The sequence below is a fragment of the Falco cherrug genome, chromosome 2 (assembly GCF_023634085.1).
Source record: "Falco cherrug isolate bFalChe1 chromosome 2, bFalChe1.pri, whole genome shotgun sequence".
NCBI lineage: Eukaryota > Metazoa > Chordata > Aves > Falconiformes > Falconidae > Falco > Falco cherrug.
In genome coordinates, this window is record NC_073698.1 from 82,458,803 (window position 1) to 82,480,570 (window position 21,768).

The 21,768-nt window shown below is 36.6% G+C and overlaps 1 protein-coding gene across 22 annotated transcripts in view; it reads left to right on the forward strand.

Moving 5' to 3' along the window:
* CASK (calcium/calmodulin dependent serine protein kinase) overlaps nucleotides 1–21,768 on the forward strand; it is a 225,610-nt gene that overhangs the window by 49,541 nt on the left and 154,301 nt on the right. For all 22 annotated transcript variants that reach the window (XM_055703031.1, XM_055703030.1, XM_055703035.1 and 19 more), the window contains exon 2: nucleotides 7,345–7,457. In XM_055703031.1, coding sequence (XP_055559006.1) covers nucleotides 7,345–7,457 — 113 coding nt within the window. The remainder of the gene's footprint in view (nucleotides 1–7,344; nucleotides 7,458–21,768) is intronic.

Genomic DNA, 21,768 nt, shown 5'->3' on the forward strand with positions numbered 1-21,768 from the left:
ATCTGTTTATAGCATGTGTATGCCTATGAGAATCAGTAGATAAGATATCTCACACATTAAAGTGTAAAATGACTGATAAATTCATTCTTGCTTTTTTGCTTGATAAGAAGAAAAATCAGGCCACAAACTTACCATTTCCATTGATAGAGCTTACAGATCAGTTAAGGATAGCTTATCCCCCTCGCAGGCTGGAGATAGGAAAGACAGGATAACAAGAGAGAACTCTTTTCTGCCAGTATTTTGCTTTTTCAATTACAAAACCATGTAAACAAGTTTCTGAATTATATGAGAAAATCTTAAATTGGAAGTAAATATTTTTTCAGTATGTTGTGTAACATCTAAGCGTACCCTAAGGTTTTCTTGGGAGTGTTTCCCTTTCACAAGCACTGGAGTGGCTACTTTTTCTGTGGTTTCCTGTGGAAGGAAAGAAATGGTTAAGGAAAAAAAAAAAGGGGGAAAAAGGCTGGAATCTCCTCCTGTCTGCTCTCTCTTTTTCTCAAGGGTAGATCTGCCAACTTTTTGGCAGATCATTGAACATAATTGTGTGGTGTTTTTTTCAGTTTTAGTTTTCATTTCTTTCCTTTCTGTTTCTGATAAGGCTTTGAGGATGACTGAAAAAACAGGTTCTAATAACACTGCAATGAGGAGTCCACTGCAGTGCTTGGAGGGCAGTTGGTTGGAAGAAGGACCATGGCTGGGTTTCTGGTCCACAGTAGCCACCACTGCTTCTGACTGGCGTTGCACTGATCTCTACAGTGGAAAGCTTGAGTGATAAGGTCACTCTGGATGTCTAATTAGTCCCCATAGTGCACTGCATTGATATGACTGTGCTTTTTCCACCATGTCTCCCCACTGTCACCCCCCATCAGGTATTTCTATGTTGAATAACCAGAGTTTAAGTTACTCTAGGTTTTTTGATAAGTGCTTTCCCTGAAGTTTTTGTTCTATGTATAAAAGCTTGCTTAAGCAATTGACATAGAGGTAACAATTCCTTATAAATCATGTTTCATCCCTTAGCTAATATTTTTTAAATTCTTTAAATGCTGTTATTTAAAAAATATCTGCCATTTCCAAATCTTTGATCATAGTTTCACTGTTTTTAAATTACCTGTTTCAAATCCTACCACTTTATTCAGTAGCCTTTCTCCATTTGTTTCATTATTTACAACTTAATTAGGAAAAAAAAAAGATATTGTTCTCAAATACTATGTAAGCACTATGTTCCAGTCTTTTCAAAGGTGTTTAAGTGATCATGTCTCATAAAAATGAGTTGTGAAGACAAAGGAAGACTTACGAGTTGTTGGGGTTTTTTCCTGCCTTACAACCACAGCTTTGGTACTCTGTATATTACTTTTTTTGTTGGTTAATATTAGAAAGTATGTATTTATATGGGGCTGATATCCAGTGAACTGCTATCTTGTGCTTTGTTCTTCGTATGTTTTATCTTAAAGCTGAGTTAAAACACAGACTTGATTTCAAAGATTCGAACTGTTGAAGCATACTTGTGATAGAAATCTTGCTGCTTGAAAATCTCAGTTCTGTGACTTGTACTGGGATAGCTAATTTTCTAAAGAAGTACCAGATCTTCAACTCAAATGTTCTTCTGTGCCACAGTCATAATAATGCAGTATTTTAAATTTTTCTTCGAGAATAAACCAAAAAGTGGCTACGCAACGTTGCCAGTGGTGGCTTTTAAAGTATGGATGCCCTCTAATCAAATGTGGTAGGTCACAGAGAGATTCAGTCACTGTTTTAAGCTCCAGCTTCATGTGCAAATGAGCTGGTATAGTGACTGGTTTCAGGTTTAATTAATCTTGGAAATACTTAATTTTTGAAAGAGGTTCACTTCAATCAAAGGGATAATTAAAGAACAAGTATATATTATAAATGACATGGATAAGTGAAGAGGAAAAAGAAATCTATCTCTTTAAAATGTGCTTGCAATTTGCTTTCTTTCCAACAATTTTCATCAATTCAGATACAGGTTTTTTGGAAGTATTAAACACGTTAGTACAAAATAGTGTTGTCTGCTGCTTAGGTAAACAAATACATAGCCTTTAAGTGAAAAAAGAAACAATCTGGGTTTATATGTCTTTTATGTGACTTCATCTGTATATATTATATATATATTGTATATATATATATTTATAGTATCTTAGTGCAACAAACTGACATAACCCTTTTTAGGAAACATAGATCTTCCATTTTAAATGTTGAATAAAGGTAACTTTAAGACCTGTATTACATGTTTCAAGTTCTTAATGGTTAAGCCCTGTTAAGTAAGGAAAAGGTACTTAAGACCTTTTATTTCTAAATGGAAGCTCATATTTAAAAGGAGTACTCTGGTCATTGGAAGAGATATTGTTCACTGTTGTTGGATTTACTGACAAAATATTCAACCTGTGGGTTTTGGGGGGATTTTTTGTAACTGATGAAAGTGATTTTGAGAGCCAAAGTGCATTGTTTTATATTAAGTTTCTCAGAAACTTGTGACTCACTTGGGAGAGATGTTGAGCAAATTCATGGTGATCCAATACGTAAATAACTTAAAATCTCAAGTTTTGGGGTTCTGAAGCATAGCAGTGGTTCAGAAAGTGTCTTTGTAGCATCTGTTGGTAGGAACTCCTTTCCCACAGGGCAGCTGAATTCATTTAGGACGTAGGAAGGGAACAGGCTGTGGTTACTGGTCGCAAGGATTTGTGCTTGTTAGGAATCAACAGGATATATTTTAATCACTATCAGTTCTCATTCTTGCACACCAACATGAATTGGAGCAGAGGAGAAGGGAAGCAGAACAGATAGATAAACCAACAAGATTCTAGTATAAAAAAAATAAAGTTTCTGGAATACTAGCTTATGGTCTTTATCCTTGAAGTCCTAATGACATACACTACGTAAAATGATTTAAATTGAAGGAGATGATAAAAAAGGCTTTGATGGCCTCAAATTTTTAGGATCTTAGTCTAATTCCAGTGTTGTACTCCTGAAGGAGAGTGTAATTAATAATCGATTTTCTTCAAGTTTGTGTCTAGCTGGTATAAAATTAACTGTTCTGTGCTAGACAATAGAGCTAATTACCAGAAAACAGTTTCACTGGGGTTAAGGTTACATCGGGACCTGCTGTGCTTTCTTGGAATTTTGGAATCATGGAAAGAACCGGCTGTGAGGCACCTTTTCAGTATTCATATCTGGTTTTGTATGGGCTACATGTAATCAATAACCTCCTTAATAATGTATTGTAATACTTTGATTTCCATCTGCAGTAGACAGCAAAAATCAGCATGCACCCCAAAGCCAGTTTAAGAAAACACATTCTGCTTTTTGGTATATATTGCAGGTGGGACTCAAAGTATTGCAGGTGTTGGAATGTGCTGCTGCCAATGTTGACAAAATATCAGTGAAGAAATCATCTGTCCTGATGGCTTGTGTGGTTTAATGATTCTCATACTTCGAGCTAGTGTAGTCTACTGTGTGCAAGCTAACTGCAGTGAAAGATTTTGTGTGCTTCCAGGGAAGCAGGAGGATGGGTCTGAAACCAAAGATTTGCGTATCTCGGCAGGTGTGTGTGTGTTAAAGGTAGCCTAGAGAGAATGAAATATAAAAAACTTGACATTATAATTTTAGTTTGTGTGACTTAAGTTGCATTAGACTTCATCTTTTAACTCAGTTCTTCTGTTTTAAAACAAGTTTAAAAACAAGTAGTCTGATCTATCTGTAGCAGTTTTGATGATTTCTGTCTGGCATTACAGTTGTTCCTTCCCCTGTCTGCATCACCTCTGCAATTTAGATCTGTATAATTTGAGCTGCAGGGTTAGTAAAATGAGCTATAGAAATTGTCATTTCATGAGGATATGATATATGTTTCCCCAGTGGCAGACGCAACTGTTGAATAGCTCCTTGTCTCATTTCAGAGATGAAATACTGTAGTCCTTTTCCTGACTGAGAAGAGTGTGATTTTAGTGCTGAGACTGAGGGTGTCCTGAAAGATATTTGTTACTGAACTTCCAAATAAGGTTTGAAACTACTGTGTTAGGAAACACGGATTTTTGTTTTCTGATTCAAATTGTATCACTGTGGGCTGTTATCACTTTATTTGTAAAATTGCTGTGTGTCATTGCAGCTGTGTCAAAAAAAGATAACTGCAACTCTAATTTATTTAAAAGTTCCTTTCTGTGACTTCACATGTGGAAGTGATTGTAATTGATAAGTACACCTCTCATGAGTGTTTCACAATTATTTAAAATTGGAAAATTGAAGCCTTTATTTTGTGGCTCTTGTCATGGAAAACATTCATCCAATGTATTGTCGTAGGATATACTGTTTTGAGGTTGCCTGTGGCTTGAACATGAACGAGCTAGTTTTGAAAAAGTTGGAAATCTGAGGCTTGTAAATAGTTGAATCTTCAGGTTATGCTTAAAATTTTTTATTTCTATATGAAAATCTAAATTGGTGTATTTTTTTAATAGAATGAGTTAACTGTGTACATCACAGAATTCTTTTCTCCTGTGCTTTACAGCACCTTTGATTTACTTGGGAGTCTTTGGCATTCCTTATTTTAAGTAGAGAAGGCTCTGTTAAAAGCATAGCTAAGTTTCAGTATGGCCATAAAGGTTTAGACTGTATGGATGTCCCTTTTACCCTCTGTTAGAGAACGGAATAAGATGCTTAATTTTTTTTTGCCAGACTTATATATGCAGGAAGCAAATTGCTCAAGTCAGGGTTCTAAAAATTTAATATGTAATGAAAAGAAAAAATGTCAGGGTTACAAGAGAGAAAGGTAGGGGTGACCACAATTCTGATCCCTCTTGAAGCTGCAGTTTGTATGCTCCTTTTTGATTTATGATTCCTCCAGCTATCTCTCCTTGTTTGCTTCAAGTACATACCCATATTCAGGTGGCTGGGAAGCTCTCCAGCCCAGACTTGAGGAAACCAAGTCTAGAAGTAGCTTAGTCAACAGTGAGAAATATTTATATTCATAGAGTTTATGTGAACGAGCAGAAATTGGGCATCCTACCTATAAGTAAGGATATGGTCGTGTCAGGCATCTCTGTGCTCTAGTGATCTACCATTTGGTTTCAGATTATGTCAAAAGCATTATTTAATGTCTCCAGAAAGGCTTTGTGTGGGGAAAAAACAATGATAATGAAAAGAAAAAGGATCATTTTAATGAAACACATGCAGTTTCTAGTATAGAATCTGTGGCAGTTGTGAATGAAAATGAGTATTGCTAACGTTATTACAAAGCTGTGGGTTAGGTTTTGAAATGCTTTTAAATTACCATAATTTAAATGTGTTTATACCATTTTGAAGCAATTTTACTTTGACTGATGCTAGAAGAGTAAGCAGAGACTTGGGATAAGAAGGTGAAGCTGATCTATATAAAATGGGACTTTTTATTAAAAAGATTACTTTCTGAAATGTGGGGGGAGGATTCCAAGTCAGCTGTCGTCCTTCTGATGGCAAATGAAGTCAGTTGAGCCTTTTGCATTTATAGATTTAAGTGCATTTCTATGTATTAGAGTGTTAATTGATCACCTTTTTAAAAATACCTGTGGTAACTTGATAAAAGACCAGATACTGAATAATAGGGGGTGTGGATTCAGAGGAGAAAATAACCATCAGTATGAGGGGTTTAATTGTATGTTAGGAGAAAGAGGAAAAAAGCCCATGCATTTTCTTGTGTAGTTAGTTCTGTTTGAGCACATGAGCATAATACACAGGTATATAGTTGTGTCAATAAATACTTTTCTTGCTTGTAAATGTTTAGATTGTGATTTATTGACTGGTTTTGGTATTCATGTTCTGTGCCAGAAATTATCCTATTTCAAGAAATCTTTAAGTATGTATGTGTCAGTACAAAAAATCCAGTTTAGTTATGGGTGTACAGGTTTGGTAGTGTGATGAAATACATACTTTGAATCATCTGGTATGTAGAATACCAAAAGCCAGTTAGAAAGCTTTGTAAGTGCCCTTACAGGGACATTTCTCCTTTTTCAGGGAATCTTTTGAGAATTGTGTTGCTTTGCAATCTCATCGCTCAGAAATCTGTAAACTAACTTCCAGTTCGCTGCTTGAATGGAAAAATTTGTCTTTTAAGCTCTAAGCATTTTTTTTCACTCAGCAGGTGAATGTTCACTCAGTAGACGAACTTCTGAACAAAGGCTCTTTCTGTTCTCAAATTTTCCCTTATGTCTTTTTGACAAGACTTTAGAATGGATTTCTTTAGAGCTATCACAGAATCATGAAATGGTTTGGATTGGAAGGGACTTAAAGATGATCTAGTTCCAACTATCATGTCAGTTGTTAAATAAGTAGCAATAAAAAAAGGATTGATTTGCCACAACTGTTGCACTCATGAAAAAATCCTATTATGTTTTCATAACCTATTGATTTTTTATGTTTGAAAGCTTGACCTACCATAAATATCTGATTGTATTGTTTGTTGTTAATATTGGATGGAAAATTCCATATTTTAAGCCAAGGCACCAAGAACTTAAATCGTCTACTAAAAGAAGCTTCCAAAAATGCATATTGGTGGTGAAGGTTTTTAAAAGGTTGCCATTGTTCTAACTCGTATTTTGACAAATGTAATTTCAAAAATTATTGATATTCAAAAATATCAAAAATTAAGTAACTTTTTATTGGTTGAGTGCAATGCTAACATCTATCGGAACTACTTTTACTAAGTATTTTTTATCTGTAACTTTTGCGGGGGTTCTTTAAATGTCACAGATGAGTGAAAATTGGAAGTCTTTGGAATTTCAGATCATTGTAACGGAGGTTGTTCATAAGTAGTAATGTCAAATAAGCTCAAAATAAGGCTAGCTTGTGTAAAACAAATAAACAAATAAAACTAAACATGACTCAACTATTCTGTTACGGTTATCATTGTTTTGAAGGAATATCCTTTTAGTTGTTTCAAATAGTAAGTTCTGAACTCTGGCTTAGGACTGAAAGCAAGAATGCGTTTCTCACCTCTTTTTTTTTTCCCCTCCCCATTTGGATTATGCATGAAAATAAAGTCCAGTTAATATTTAATAATAATGTCGGTATATTACATAAGGTTTCAAAGAATATTGCCTTTCTAAAGTGGCAGGGTAAGAGAGTATGTCTTTAATATAGGAAAACATGAAACTCATTTGGTGTTCTTTATACTAGTTTTTAGTTAAAATTACTAATCTTAACATTTAATGGGCAGCAAGCATGAGAGGTATAAGCTTCTGTGTAAATACTGCACTTGAATCGTGGAATCTAAACTTTGTTAATAAGTAATGGAATTGTAGCTCAGCACATAAAAGGGAATGGATTATTTATTGCTGTTTTCTGTGTGTGTGTGTGTTTCAGGGGTCCGTTCAGTGTTGTGCGGCGATGTATCAACAGGGAAACAGGGCAACAGTTTGCTGTAAAGATTGTCGATGTAGCAAAATTCACTTCAAGTCCTGGATTAAGCACAGAAGGTAAGAATCAAAAATTAAGCAAATTCTGAATGAACACGGGTTTTGGTTTCTCAACCTTTTCTGTTTGCTTGCTTTGTAAGATCCTTTCTGGTTTACATTTTGCGGAAGTTTTAAAGGTCTTATATCTCAAATTTAACTTACTGCGTACATTTCTAATCTTTAGTAATTACTATGGCTCTTCCACTGTGATAATAAATATTAGAAGGAATAGCAGGTCTATACAAACTGTTAACCATTGCTATTTCTGTTAGGATTTTTTTTAAAAAAGAATGAATTTCTTAAAAAAACTAATTCTGAATCCAAAAGCATACAAAGGAATTAAAGTAAGAACACATCAGTTTTGGTTTTAGTAGTCTAGATTTAGCAAGTAATTTGCTATAAAATAGGTGAAAAGTTGTGATACAGATTTGTGAAATTATATACAATACTGTACATTTTTAATATAGTCAGGATTTTAAAACAATGCTGCAGAATTGTTACAGTGTAAACAAAATGCTGTATTTCTTAACATTTCCTATTTTAGGGTAAAACAATACATCTTCTCCAAGTTGAGTATGCAACTTGTGTGCATAAAATGCTCCTTTTACACTATATGAAAAAGAGCATGGTAACTGAATGATAATCACTGTGTATTTCATGTCCAGTATATTTTTACTGGACATCATATTCTTTTGTAAAGTAATGTTTTTTTGGGGACTCTGCTTGTACCATCTAAGTCCTTATAAACCCAAGTTCAGCAGCAAAAACGGGTTAGTGACTTTTTGTAGTAATTATAACAAACAGAATCTTAAGCCTTAATGATGGCTAGTTTGATTTACAAGGTAAATCACACATCTTGCTTTGGACTTTACCAAGGATTTCCATTTATATTTCCATTGCTAGTTTCTTTTTTCTAGCCCTCCAGCAAAATATAAGCTGTGTTTTCCAAAATACACAGCTTGTATACAGCTGCATTGTGGTTTTTGCAGGTTATTTATTAAAATATTTATTAAAAACCATTGCATTTTGAGCTAGTGTATTTTCACTAAAATTATTTGGTATCTTTTACAGGAGGTTCTGTCTGTATTCTAGTCTTTTCTGGTTAAGCTCATCTTAACTGCTGATGGTAGGAGACATTCCTACCTTTAGTGGAGTATTGCTTTCCTCTCTTCATGACAATAAAATTCAATCTTTTGGGTCCATGAAGGATTTACTGAAAGGGAGAAATAGCAGGCAAAAGGGTAGGGACTCATCAGGAGGAAAGGGGGAGCCAACAGTGTAATAGATTCACTGGAAAAATGAAGGATAGCTGTTGATAGTTTGTATTTTCTGCTTGGGTCTAAAGAAAACACTTGGGACTAGACTAAGAAATTTTTGGGTTTTGATCCCACTTGTATTATATTGATATAGTTACAATTCAAGCCAGCAGGTCATTGAGTTAACAGACCATAAACACTTTATGGTTTAGTGGTTTGTTTATTTTGTTTTGGGTTTTTTTGGTTGTGGATTGTTGTTGGGATATTTTTGTTTGGTTTGGGTTTTTTTAAGATTTTGAATTGTTATGCATTAGATTTGTAATATTAAGACACATAAATGTGTAAGTGAATGTGGAGCAAGTCCTTAACTCTACATAAGAATCTGAACCTGTTTTTCACAAACTCTTTCCATCTTGTGTACTCTTTATTTTGTTTTTCTCAGTGCTTTGTGTGTGTGTGTGTACCTCTTCTCTATCCAGGTTATAGGTTTATTTTGTTAAAAGATTTTATTTTTCTTAAATTTTTTAACATTTGTTTGGCTCATTTCTGATACAGAATTCCTTAAACACATTGGTGGGGGGCCGTGATGGTGGTACTTGCAGGAAATAAATAGGTGTTTTACCTGGGAGGTAGCTGTATTTGTAAATTGTGTTAAAGTGTAAACTGGAGTTGGAATGGGGAGGTTAATCCTTAGGAATGTTCTTTATCTCAAAGTTTTGCCCTATCTTTGTACAACTTTCCACCTCCAGTCTTTCTTTGAGGCACAGGAGTGGGAGAACAGGATGTTCTGCTTGTGAGGGAGCTGATGACAATTCCTTTCATTAATTTCACATACATGTAAAGTGCTGAAAAGTAAAGGGCCCAGTATGCCTCCACACTTATGATTAAATCTAAAAAGTCTCGGATTTTGAGTGCTTTTGCATATGTACCCATGTGGCATGACAGGTGTTTATGGGTAAGAACTTCATCTTTATATATTTGTCAGCAGTGTACTCTTGTGGCAAAGGCAGCCAACTGCATAGCAGACTGCTGCAGGAGTGTGGCCAGCAAATCAAAGGAAGTGATTATTTTCTCTGTTCATCCCTTGTGAGACCACACCTGGAGCACTTTGTGCAGTCTTGGTTTCCCCAGTACAAGAAAAACAACGATATACTGGCATGAGTCCAGCAGTGATGGAGAGGACTGGATTTGCCTAGCCTTAGAAAGAGAAGCTAAGGTGAGATTTAGTGCTGTCTTAACTACCTAATAGAAGGGTATAGAGCAGATGGAGCCAAACTCTTCGTATAGGCGCATGGTGAAAAGGCAAGCAGCCATGCAAGCAAGTTGCAACGTGGAAAATTCCAATTAGAGACAAGAAAGTAAAATTCATCCTGTGAATGGTGAAACTCTGGTAGAGGTTGTGCAGAGACTGCGGAGAGCACCCTTGGAGATGCTCAGAACTGGGCTGCACGAGGCCCTGGGCTTCCTGATCTGCTTCGACCTGCTTTGGGGAAGAGTTCGGACTAGATGGCCTCCAAAAGTTCTTCCCAACCTACGTGATTCTGTGATTCTGTGGTATTGTTAGCAACAGTCTACATGTAATCAGTGGGGCTATATAGTTTTAATACCATTTAGGGAGAAAATTTGGGTTTAACAGTACTGTGATAAAAAAAGAGTTAAATTAAAACTAGGTTTGATACAATGTTTCAATTTTAAAAAGTTAATGTAAAACTGGTTTTGATACAGTTTTAATTTAAACCTGGTTCTAATACAGTGTTGCAATTTTTTTAACTTATGAAAGGTGAGACATGAAATATGTTATAAAAAGACTGTTTACTAGTCTACAGAATTCATTTAAAAAATAAACTGATTTCTTACAGTAATGGTATCAGCCTTACCACAGTAACAAAAGCAATCAAACTTGAAAAATTGATACTTCTCTAGGCTAATGCATGTTTATTAATTGGTACTGTAGTGAGCATTTGTGGTTGATGGTAGAGAAGTCACTAGCTTGCAAGGCAAACTTTTATCTAGTATAGTGTTCATTCCACAAGGCTGCTCAGTACATGTACCGTGTATAGATGTGGACTTCTCAAGTGATTTTTATGTATGTGTGCATCTCTGCAGTGGTTTGATAATAGGAAAAAAAAGAATAATGCTATGTTACAATGCCTGACAGCTAACAAATCTAATTTAGGCTAGGTTCTATTGGATTTAAGTATTAGCATTCACAGTCTTGCATACTGTGTCATCAATCTCTGTGGTGTTGTAATTCAACCATATTAATGAAGTATATTGACACCTTGTCACTGTTCAAGTGGCCACGTGATCTACTGGATTAATGCTGGCTATTTTACATGATGACAGATTCTACTACAGTTCACTATGCTTTCATGCTGCTGGGATACCAAAAATTAAAAATATACATAAGAAAATGCAGAGCTTGAATATTTGTAGATACAAAAGAGACTGTTTTGTACAGTTCAGTTCAGAGTACTTGATGCTCACAGAAGCTACTTTACTCATTGAAGTCTAATAAATTTATTTACACTGATACTTTTATTTCAAAATACAGCTCTTAGTTGCTATACTTAGAACTTTTGGGATGGAAAAGTATAAAAAGCATGTTCCTTATTTCTGAATTTGTTACAGCTCACACCATAGTTACCTTTTACTGTCCATTTCTTCTGCAGCTCTCTTCACATCCCATGCATTGTCTTTGTCGTTATTTTTCTCTTTGTGGCTTACATATCTTGCTTTTACTTAGCAGTTCTAACACCAAATATCTTTAAATGCAAACACTATTTCTTAGGAAGAGAATGGTGATCTGTTCTTTACTACTTAGTAAAAGCCAATATACCTTATTTGTCTACCTTTTGTTAGCGTCAGATTGCTTTCTTTTAACATGCCGAGTGTTTTTCAAAGCAATTTAAAGGACAGTGCCCTGTGCTTACAGTGCATGTCTCTTTGAAGCTGTTTTTCAAGATTTAATTCATTATATATTAGATTCAGTTATCTGAATTCATTCTGATAGAAATGTCCTCACAAAGAAAGTGATTATCATTACTCCCACAACCTTTTAACGGGCTAGACCTTATTAGGTTGGTATATGCGCCTGTACAGGTTTGTATGCATGCAAGCCACTCTGAAGCTGAATAGATGAACTGATAAAGATTCTCACATTTCCTTTAGAACCCAAACTGGTTCCACTGCAAGCAAGCTGTGAAGGCAGTCTGCAAAAAGTTTTGGCTGTGGCAAAGAGCGAACTTACAGCCAAGAAAGAAGTGTTTTGAATATAGTTCTTGGATTACTTCTAGCACTGAGAGGGGCAAGATAGTTGAATCAGAATGGTCACTGCTATGGATCATCCATTTTAGCTAGAGAATTCCCGTATTATTTCATTGAGGGGGAAAAAAATTGGAAAGTTGGCATCATTTTGGTTTTGTTTCTACAAAGGGCCCACCAGTCTTTTCCCTGACATATTTTCATGTTGTGAATGATTCCTTGCTCTTGTTCTTATTTGTGGGGTTGGGGTTTGTTTGTTTTTTGTTTAGACTTGCATTTTTAAAATCACTTTGTGAGTGCAGTTCGTTTGAAAGGCTTTAATTCTGAGTAAAGATATATGGCAGAGTACCTTCAGCTTTTGGTATTGGAAGGCTGTGGTGAAAAAAATATTTTTTGCAAAAGTGTCTGTGAGTAAGATTCTGTACCTCCCTCCCTGGTTTTTTTCAAGGGTTTAAGCAAAAAATGCAGTGTCAGTGTTGAGCTCAAGTCGTTGAGTAAAAGGTATTACAAACCTGTATTTTATCAAATTTTATGATAACTGTACCATATGCAGACTGGATTTGAAGAAAGAGCGACTGATTCTTTGCCTTTGATTTGGAAGTACCAACTTACCTGGAATTTCTAGTAGTTGTCAGTTCTGTCCCATATTTCACAGATCAAGGAAATTTACTTCCTTGTGTGACATTATTGGGCCCACACCTGAGCTATTGTGTCCAGTTTGGAGCTTCACAATTAAAGGTATGCTAAAGAACTGGAAAGGTCCCAGCAAAGGATTATCAAGACAGTCAGGACCCTACAGCACATGATGGGCTAACAGAGGTTGAGGGAGCTGGGTTTGTTTAGCCTGATGCAGAGGAGGCTAAGACAGTGATGTAACAGTAGTCTACAACTACTTGAAGGGTTACAAAACCAGCAGAGCCAAGCTGTCTTTAACAGTGACAGCTATTATAACAAAGAGTAATGGCAAGAAATGGTTGCTTAGAAGGTTCAGGTTGACCATGAGGAAAAAATTTTCTCCTGGGAGGATAGTACAGCAGGTATAGGTAGCCCAGAGAGGTTATAGGACCTCTGTCCCTGGATGAAGGCACAGCTGTCCTGATCAATGTTAGCAGTTACTTCACTTTGACTTGGGGTCAGATCGGATAACCATCAGAGGTTATTTCCCACCAGCATTTCTGTGTGTTACTGAAAATATGAGGAAGGCATCATTATAGATTTTCTTTCATTGAAGGTAGAAAATACAAGGACATTTCAGAGAATGAAAAGCTGCATCAGCTTGACTTTGCTTTTTCTTTTATTATTATTTTAGCCTTAAGAGAAATCTTAAAGTATTTAGTGATAGTAGTGTTGCAGATAGAGCTCTGTTACACCGGAGCTCTCTTGAAAATTTGTTGAGTGTGTACGTCTCAGCACTGAAGAGTTTGAGGCGTCTGTTTATAGCCTGCAAAAGTCACATGGTATTAATAACATCTCTGTTAAAAAGAAAATGCGCAAATGTGGAATTTTGAAGCAAAGGTATTTAAAACGTTGGTAGCTGCCTGTCATGGAGTTTATGTTCCTGGTCTTCTAAATGCCACTGTAGTTTCTGTGTATGCTGTACAAATGATAAAGCAGGTCAGTGTAAAATTGCCATGTAGCTATGGTAATACAAAATCAAGTATAAAAAAAATGCTTTCTAGGAAAATTACGTTTAAAAAAAAAGTGTGTGTGTGTCAAGGTCATGATGATGAAAGGCACCTCTGCTAGAGTTTCTGCCTATCAACAGGGCTTGAAGACTGATGCTTTAAACAACTTTTGAAGTTTGCTGTTTCAAGAGTCTCTCTGACTGTGGAATGTGTATTTCCTAACTTAGTTGTACTTTTTTCACACTGGGTAGAACTGTGCCTGTTTTGGTACAGAAAATATTACCTTAGCCTTTTTGAGGGGTTAGCTTGTTTTAACTTAATGAAGGATTTGAGTTCTCTTCTTTTCATTTTCTGGAGAAGCCATAGGCTGGTTTGTTTACAAATTCAGTTCGACTGATTTGTACCTATAAATTTCATAAATGTGTAACTTTTATAGTTCTGCTATAACTTTCATAAACAAGGTGTCATTAGAATGAAATACTTTTGTGTAAAAAGACAACAGAAGAGATATCTGTAAGTGTTATAAGCATGTTAACAACACAATAGATACAGTGAATCACAGAAATGTATGAAAACATAACAAGGATTTATTTTTAGGACTTTTTTTTTCTTGCTACTGGACATGAGTTTACTGCAGAAATGGTGCATGTGTATTTTGGTTGGAAATACAGAATTCAGGCTTGGACAACACTTGACATAATACAATTGTTTTTTTAAAGTGTAAAATACAATGTTGTATATTAGGGGACCTTTTTGGTGCTGTTTCTAGCATGGGCCCAGAGACAGACTTCAGGAGTGGGATACTAAGTCTCACTGGTCAAATTATTGTTTTGACCCCTTCTGGAGTCCTACATGAGAATTTGATTGGTCCAGGGAAGCAAATATGAAGTTCTATAAAGAAATACGGCCTTTCATCCAGATCATAAGTCAAGAGTAATAAAGAGCAGCTATATGGAATCATTTTATTTCAAGAACATGGAATTTCTTGAAATTTGATGCAAGCATAGTCACAGCAGTGTTGATGTAATGCTTTCCCTTTCCATCTTCAGAAAGGAAAGCATAGCTTGTGAATTTATTACACCCACATTAAAGCATGTAAGAATATTTACCAATTCTTTTATGAACTGTTGCTTAAACAAAAGGAAAATAGTTACGTTTTTATGCATTGCAAGCAATTGGCTCTTTATTCCTCCTAATCAGTCTGCCAAACAAGGAGAGCTTTGTTTGCTGTGTGACTTCATTCCCTTGCCTTTAATATGTATCTGTTTTTATTAGATTTACTGTAGTGCTGAACGTACAATAGCTTAGCAGGAGCGCACCTCTTCCCTCTTTTTTTAATCTTTACACTCGGCTACACATTTGTTCATCTGTGCTTAGTTTTATTGTAGAGCAAATATCGTAAAAATGACTGTTACATTTAGTGGCTGAAGCCACCGCGGACTAGTTGCACGTTGCCAGATTAGGTAGGTCTTTACCTAACGTTATTGTGAAACTGATTTTGAGAATGGTATCATGCAGCTAAGCAACAAGAGTAGTCAACACATTTCCCAATTTTATAAGTATAAATGGTACCCTTTATAAGTTTCAGAGTGCAACAATATGAAGTGTATTTGACTGTCATTTTGATAATTATTCATTCTAAGAATAACATATTAGAGTATTAATTTAAAACCTCTGTATCTTGAAAGTCTTAGAACACATCAAATAATATAATTATATAATTAGAACTAACCACTATTTATACAGCAGATAATATACAATTTAACTGTTAATTTTGTTATATAACTGACTAGGCAATTGACCTGGATTTTTAAAAAATTGTAATTGATTGAAAAGTGCTTCCGAAGTAACACTGCTCTAATCTTTTATCTCACTTTACATCCCACTTCCATGTATGTGGAAGAAGAAAATATGTTCACATACGTGAAAGAAAATGAGACCTATGCAAATGAATCTTGTTATCAAAACGTTCTTAAACTTCCTGTCATTTAAGTCAGTGAATGTGTTTCTCACAAGTTAATTCCTCTTTGTACATATAAAATCGGGCTTAGTGAACATTTTGTTAAAATTCTTACTGAAATAACTAGTATCACTAAATAGGTGAATCTTGTTCAATAATACATAATATCAAACCATTTTTCTGAATAAATTGCATAATTTATGTACATCTTAGTCATCTCAAGTCATAAAGTATATTTACTAATTGATATAAACTTCTGTGCAGACTTGTACTTATACATCACTTCTGCTTAATCTGGACACAAAGTGGTTGGTCCTTTAAATCTGTTGTTTGAATGCCATCTGTACGTGGGAGCTCACAACTATTTAGAATTTTCTTCTAATAAGTTTCACTGAAAATTAAACTTGAAAATATTTTAAATTCTTCATAATTTTTTTTTTTAATTTAGGAAAAACATTTTCAGATGGTACTTGTGGTTCAACATAAATCACAGAACCAGGGAAGTGAGCTGCAGTTGATACTATTTATTCCAAGCAGAGTAGAAAAATGGTGCCTGCCAGGTAATTGGGGTATTCTGTGGTATGCTGAATACCTTACAAAAGACTTGGAAATAACTGTTCTAGATTTGTTTTGTGGGTTTTGGTGGTGGGATTTTTCGGGGGGGGGGGTGAGTAGGGTGGTGGTGTGTGTGTGAGGTCGTCTTTCTGATGGTAAGCCTGTCATTGAAATGTCCATCCCAGTCATCTACAGTTGCATTCTCAGTCAGTTGCTCTGAACCTGATACTGCTTTCCAAACCACATCTCCCAAACTTTAACAAGAGAGACTTTAGTTGACCAGGGTTATAAAAAGCCTTCTATTCTAATCCTCTCTCAGCCCAGAGAAACAAAGGAAATAAAATATCACAGACACAATTCACTATTATTCAAAAACAGGCTTTAAAATCTCATACTATTTCAATCTTGTCTGTCCCTGTACTAAGAATTTAGTTGCATGCATATGGTAGTTTTAACAGTATGATGACTTCTGTACTTGTGTTTGGTAGTTAAATATGTGAAGTATTCAGTAAAGGAGGTGTCTTAAGAACTCTCTGCTTTGTCTCAATCAGAGGCCTGAAGCACCCTAAGAGGATAATGTACTGTTAAAGTGTTCATTGCCTCTAAGTGTATTTACACAGATGTGAGTCCATTCCATCAGGGCCCAAAAGTGCTGATGGAGCTGAGATACCGTTAGGAGGCCAGCTGGATAATCTTCGAGTGATCGTGGTGATTGGGAGAGATACATAAGGGATGAAGGAGAGCAAATGTCACTCTGATCTTCAAGAAGGGCAAGAAGGAGGACCCAGGGAACTGCAGGTCAGTCAGCTTCACCTTCATACCGAGGAAGGAGGTGGAGCAACTAATCCTGGAAACCATTTCCAGGTACATAAAGGACAGCAAAGTCATCAGGAGTAGTGAGCATGGATTCACCAAGGGGAAGTCATGGTTGACCAACTTGAGAAACTTCCAGGATGAAACAACTGGCCTGGTAGATGGAAGGGCAAGGGATATTGTCTGTCTAGACTTAGGAAGGGCTTTGATGCTGTATCTCATAAGATTCTTAAAGAGAAGATGAAGGAGTATGGGATGGACGAGTACAAAGTGATGTGGATTGAAAACTAGTTGAACAGCTGGGCCCAGAGGGTGCTTTCATCAGTGGCACAGAGTCGAGTTGGAGGCCAGAAGCTCTTGGTGTACCACAGGGGTCAGTACTGGGTCCGGTCCTCTTCAGCATCTTCATTAATGGTCTGGGCCATGGGGCAGAGTGTACCCTCAGCAAGTTTGCAGATGACACCGACCTGGGAAGAGCAGCTGATGCGCCAGAGGGTCGTGCTGCCATCCACAGGGACCTCATCAGGCTGGGGCCATGGGCTGACAGGAACCTCATGCAGTTCAACAAGGGGAAGCGTGCAAAGTCCTGCGGGTGGTGAGGAGCAACCCCTTGTACCAGTACCTGGTGGGGGCCATGTGGGTGGACAGCATGTTTGCAGAAAAGGCCCTGTGGTGGTCCTGGTGGGACACCAAGTTGAACACGAGGCAGCAATGTGCCCTTGCCACAAAGAAAGGCTAAACGGTATCCTGGGCTGCCTTAGGAGCAGCGTTACCAGAAGGTTGAGGGAGGTGATCCTTCCACTCTACTCAGCCCTGGTGAGGCCACACTTGAAGTGCTGGGTCCAGTTCTGGGCTCCCCGGTACAATAGAGACATGGATGTAGTGGAGAGGGTCCAGCAAAGGCCTGCCACTAAGATGATGAAGGGACTGGAGCATCAGGAGGGCTGGGACTGTTTAGCCCAGTGAAGGGAAGACTCAGGAGGAATCTCATGGATGTGTACAAATACCTGAAGGAAGGGTGGGAAGAGGGTGGAGCCAGTCTCTTTCCAGTGGTGGCCAGTGAAAGCACCAGCAGCAGTGGCTACAAACCAAAACACAGGAGGCTCCATCTGAACATGAGGAAACACTTCCCCCCCCCCCCCCGCCCCCTGCCGTGAGGGTGACCAAGCCCTGGCACAGGTTGCCCAGAGAGGTTGTGGGGTCTCCATCACCATCATTGAAGGTAATCAAAAGCTGTCTGGATGTGATCCTGGGCAACTGGCTCTAGGTGGCCCTGCTTGAGGGGGTTGGACCAGAAGACCTGCAGAGATTATGGAATCATAGTATTATTTAGGTTGGAAAAGACCCTTAAGATCATCAAGTCCACCTGTTAACCCAACACTCTCAAGTCCACCACTATACCATGTTCCTAAGCGCCACATCTACACATATTTTAAATATCTCCAGGGATGGTGACTTGACTGCTTCCCTGAGCAGCCTGTTCCAGTGCTTGACAATGCTTTTGGTGAAGAAAATTTTTCCTAAGGACCCTTCCAACTTCAACCATTCTTGATTCTACAAAGACAGCTTTGTGACTGCTTTGATGGGTGGGTGGCTCTCCCGTGATGGGCCTGGGAGCAGCTGAGCAAGGTATTATTTGGGCTCCCCCCTGCCCCACATGCCGTTGTCTCTCTGTGCTTTGTGGGTGTGCAGATGAGGTTTTATCACATAACATTTTTCTTTTCTGAAACCCTAGGTTAATTATAGCTGCCTTCTTGCTGAAGAAAGCAAACTGAGGAGTTTGAGAAAGGCAAGTTTGTTTTAAAAATAAATCTAGGTTGGAGGAGGAAGCAAGGATATTCCTGCTTTGGTGTTCCTTAAGTAGTTAGCAATGCCTGGAGCTTTTACCAGTACAATAAGCCAAATGACAAGGTGTGTTTCTTCAGCCTTTTTGCAAGGCAAATTCATAATTAAATTTATGCAAAGAAATCTGGAAATATGCTTTTTAAAATATTTATTTTGAGAATGCTCTCAAGTCTTCATTCTTAAACATTGGCTTTAATCTCTGCAAAGTGCATGAGGTATGTCCAACTTCTGTTCTGAAAAATGAAACCGCTTCCAAAACACTTCTTTTTACACAGTCTGTACTCATCTAATGAATCATAATTCTTGCCAATAATCCAGAAATAGGCTTCTCGCTGTGCTTGCCATAATTCAGGCTGGTTACAAACATAGGGAAGATAATAAGCATCAGCTGTATTTTCAAATATTTTCTGTTTAGATGGGAGCATGTATTCTGTTCTGGTTTGTGCAATCAACAAAACTCAAGATTAATTGCAGCTGAGCTGCAATTTCTGTTAATTCATTGATCCAGAGAGAACCTTCTTTGACTCCTAAATGCTGGGTTTTGTTGTTTTGTGAATCTATAAATATATGTCACTGTGGTATGGTAAATAATGATCCTTGGGCAATATCAGTCATTGAGCGATACTTGCTTTTCATGTTAGAATGCCAAACCTGTATTCTGCCATAGCAGTAAGACATTGGTAAAAATTCAGTCTTTGGGTTGTATGATTTTTGCTTGGGATAGTTTACATCCTGTGAAAATCTTGTCTAAAGTCTTTCTTTTTCCAAAAGAAAGATTTCATGGTTTGTGATCCATAGATTGATATACTGTTTTACTCTCCTAAGTTTTCTGCCACGTTAGATGTGAGATCATGATTTCAGGTAGTCTTCCTGCAAGTCAGCTACAAACCTTGAAGCTTTTCTGCATGTACTGATATTTTTACTGGCTTATAGATGAACACAGTTTGGAGCTATAGGCAATGGAAACTTGCAAGAGTAAAGACACATTAGCAAACCATGGTGGACCCTCTAAAAAATGGGATGAAAGATAGCTTTTTAGAAGGAGACAGACATATTTTAAATATGTAATATATATATGAGTGTCTGTATATTCATAATAATATCCATATATGTAAGGAGTAAAAACCTCTCTATCAGATACTGTCTTTCATAGTTCAAAACTTAAAGTACTTGTTCATAAATCAGTAAAAAGACAGGGGATAAACAAAATGCATACCTTAAATCAAAATGTTCTTTGATCTTGACTGCTTCATCATCAGTTGCTTAAGAAAATACAGAATTGCTACCTAATGTTGGATAGCAACTGCTGTAAGTTGTATTAATCTTTGTACGTAGAAACTCTTATCTTTTTCAGTTTGCTGCATATGCACTGGTGATTATAAGAACAGTTTACTAATATCAAAACACATAGCATAATCCTCCTACTGCCTTAACTGGACTTCACACTGAAAAATTAAGTGGAAGAAAATGTTGAAGATCAGTGACAAACTATCACAGTCAGTGCTGCAATTGTAGAAACTGAACACTGATCTTCATGGAAATTTTCATTCTAACATCTGCATCAGCAAATATTTATGACTAATAAACGAAGTATGTAGAAGCTGAGAGATCTCCATATGTCATTACGTGGGAGAATGGAAATTGTTTGAGGAGAAGAAAGTATGGGGTTCAGGAAGTTGTCAGTATGTCAGTTGCTTGTGAGTATTAAAATCTTTAGGTTGTGTTAGCGCATATTAACTTGTACAGATGCAAAGGTATCTGCCTTTCTTGAGAGCAAGTCAGTGGGTTTAGTCCAGTTGTGAACACTGCCAAACAGTGGCTGTGTTTTCTAGGATAAGAGTTGCTTCAGTAGAAAAAAAAATATATATCTGGTAATCTCTGATTAAAGAAAATCTTTGCAGAAAAAAGGGAAAAAATATTAAGAGAAACAAGTCTACCTAATATGAAGGCAGATGGCAATATTTGTTGTTTGGTTGCTTGAAAGCTGTCTTCTAGAACAGTTTAAAGACAAGATCTTGGAACATACAGAGTAGAAAAATGTAGATTTTTAGCTTCTTTAGTGAAGAGAGGCATCTTGATTTAAATAAATCAAGGGTCTGGAGTCCTGAGGAGACCTATGAACTTAATTCTATTTCTTAAAGACTTTCTACATTTTATCTGCTGTTCTAATTCTACCATGTCAAATATTGTGTCAGTTGTATTCCAGTATATTAATTATTTTAATAGAATGAAGTTAGGTGCAAACAATACGTGATTGTCTATACAGTTAGATTTAAGATAAAAATCCACTTTTAAAAAAAACTTGAATGAACATACATTGTATGAATTCAATTTTATCTTTAATACTGTGTTGAAGCTCCTCCTAATTGTACGTTTTAAAACTACTACACGTATGACCAGTAACTTTAAGAATTTGACTGAGACAGCTGTCATTCTTCCTGCTGCAGAATAATGGGATAGAAGATGTATGGGTTTAAAACCCTTTGATCACTTAACTACCTAGAAGGCAGAAGGATGAGAATATTGTATCTAACTAAGCACTGGAAGATACTTGCATTTTCTTAGGGTTATAGACTAGCAATTTTGGGGTTTTTTCAAGTGCCAAAGGCTTTAGGAGATAAATCTGTTTTTAACAGCTCTTGTGTGTTACTGCAGTCTGAGCACTCTGAAACAGCATTTATTGGCATGGCATTTTCCAGCTACAAGTCATTTATTTTAATGAAGACACTTACCAGGGACACCTGGATAGACTACTCACACTGAATGTATTGTATGTATTTGATTTCCTAATATGAATCCAACCAAGAAATATATGCTGTGACAGTAAGTAAATTGGCAATGTAAATAAAAATACAGTGATCTATATAGTTGGTTTACCTAAAATCTGTGACAGAGATTTTTCTTGGAGGTTGTTTCTTAAGAACACTTCATATATGAGTAAGATTTATGGTGTGCTTCTTTTTTTTTTTTTTTATGAAGATTGTTCTACGTATTTATTTTACCTAAAATATTCA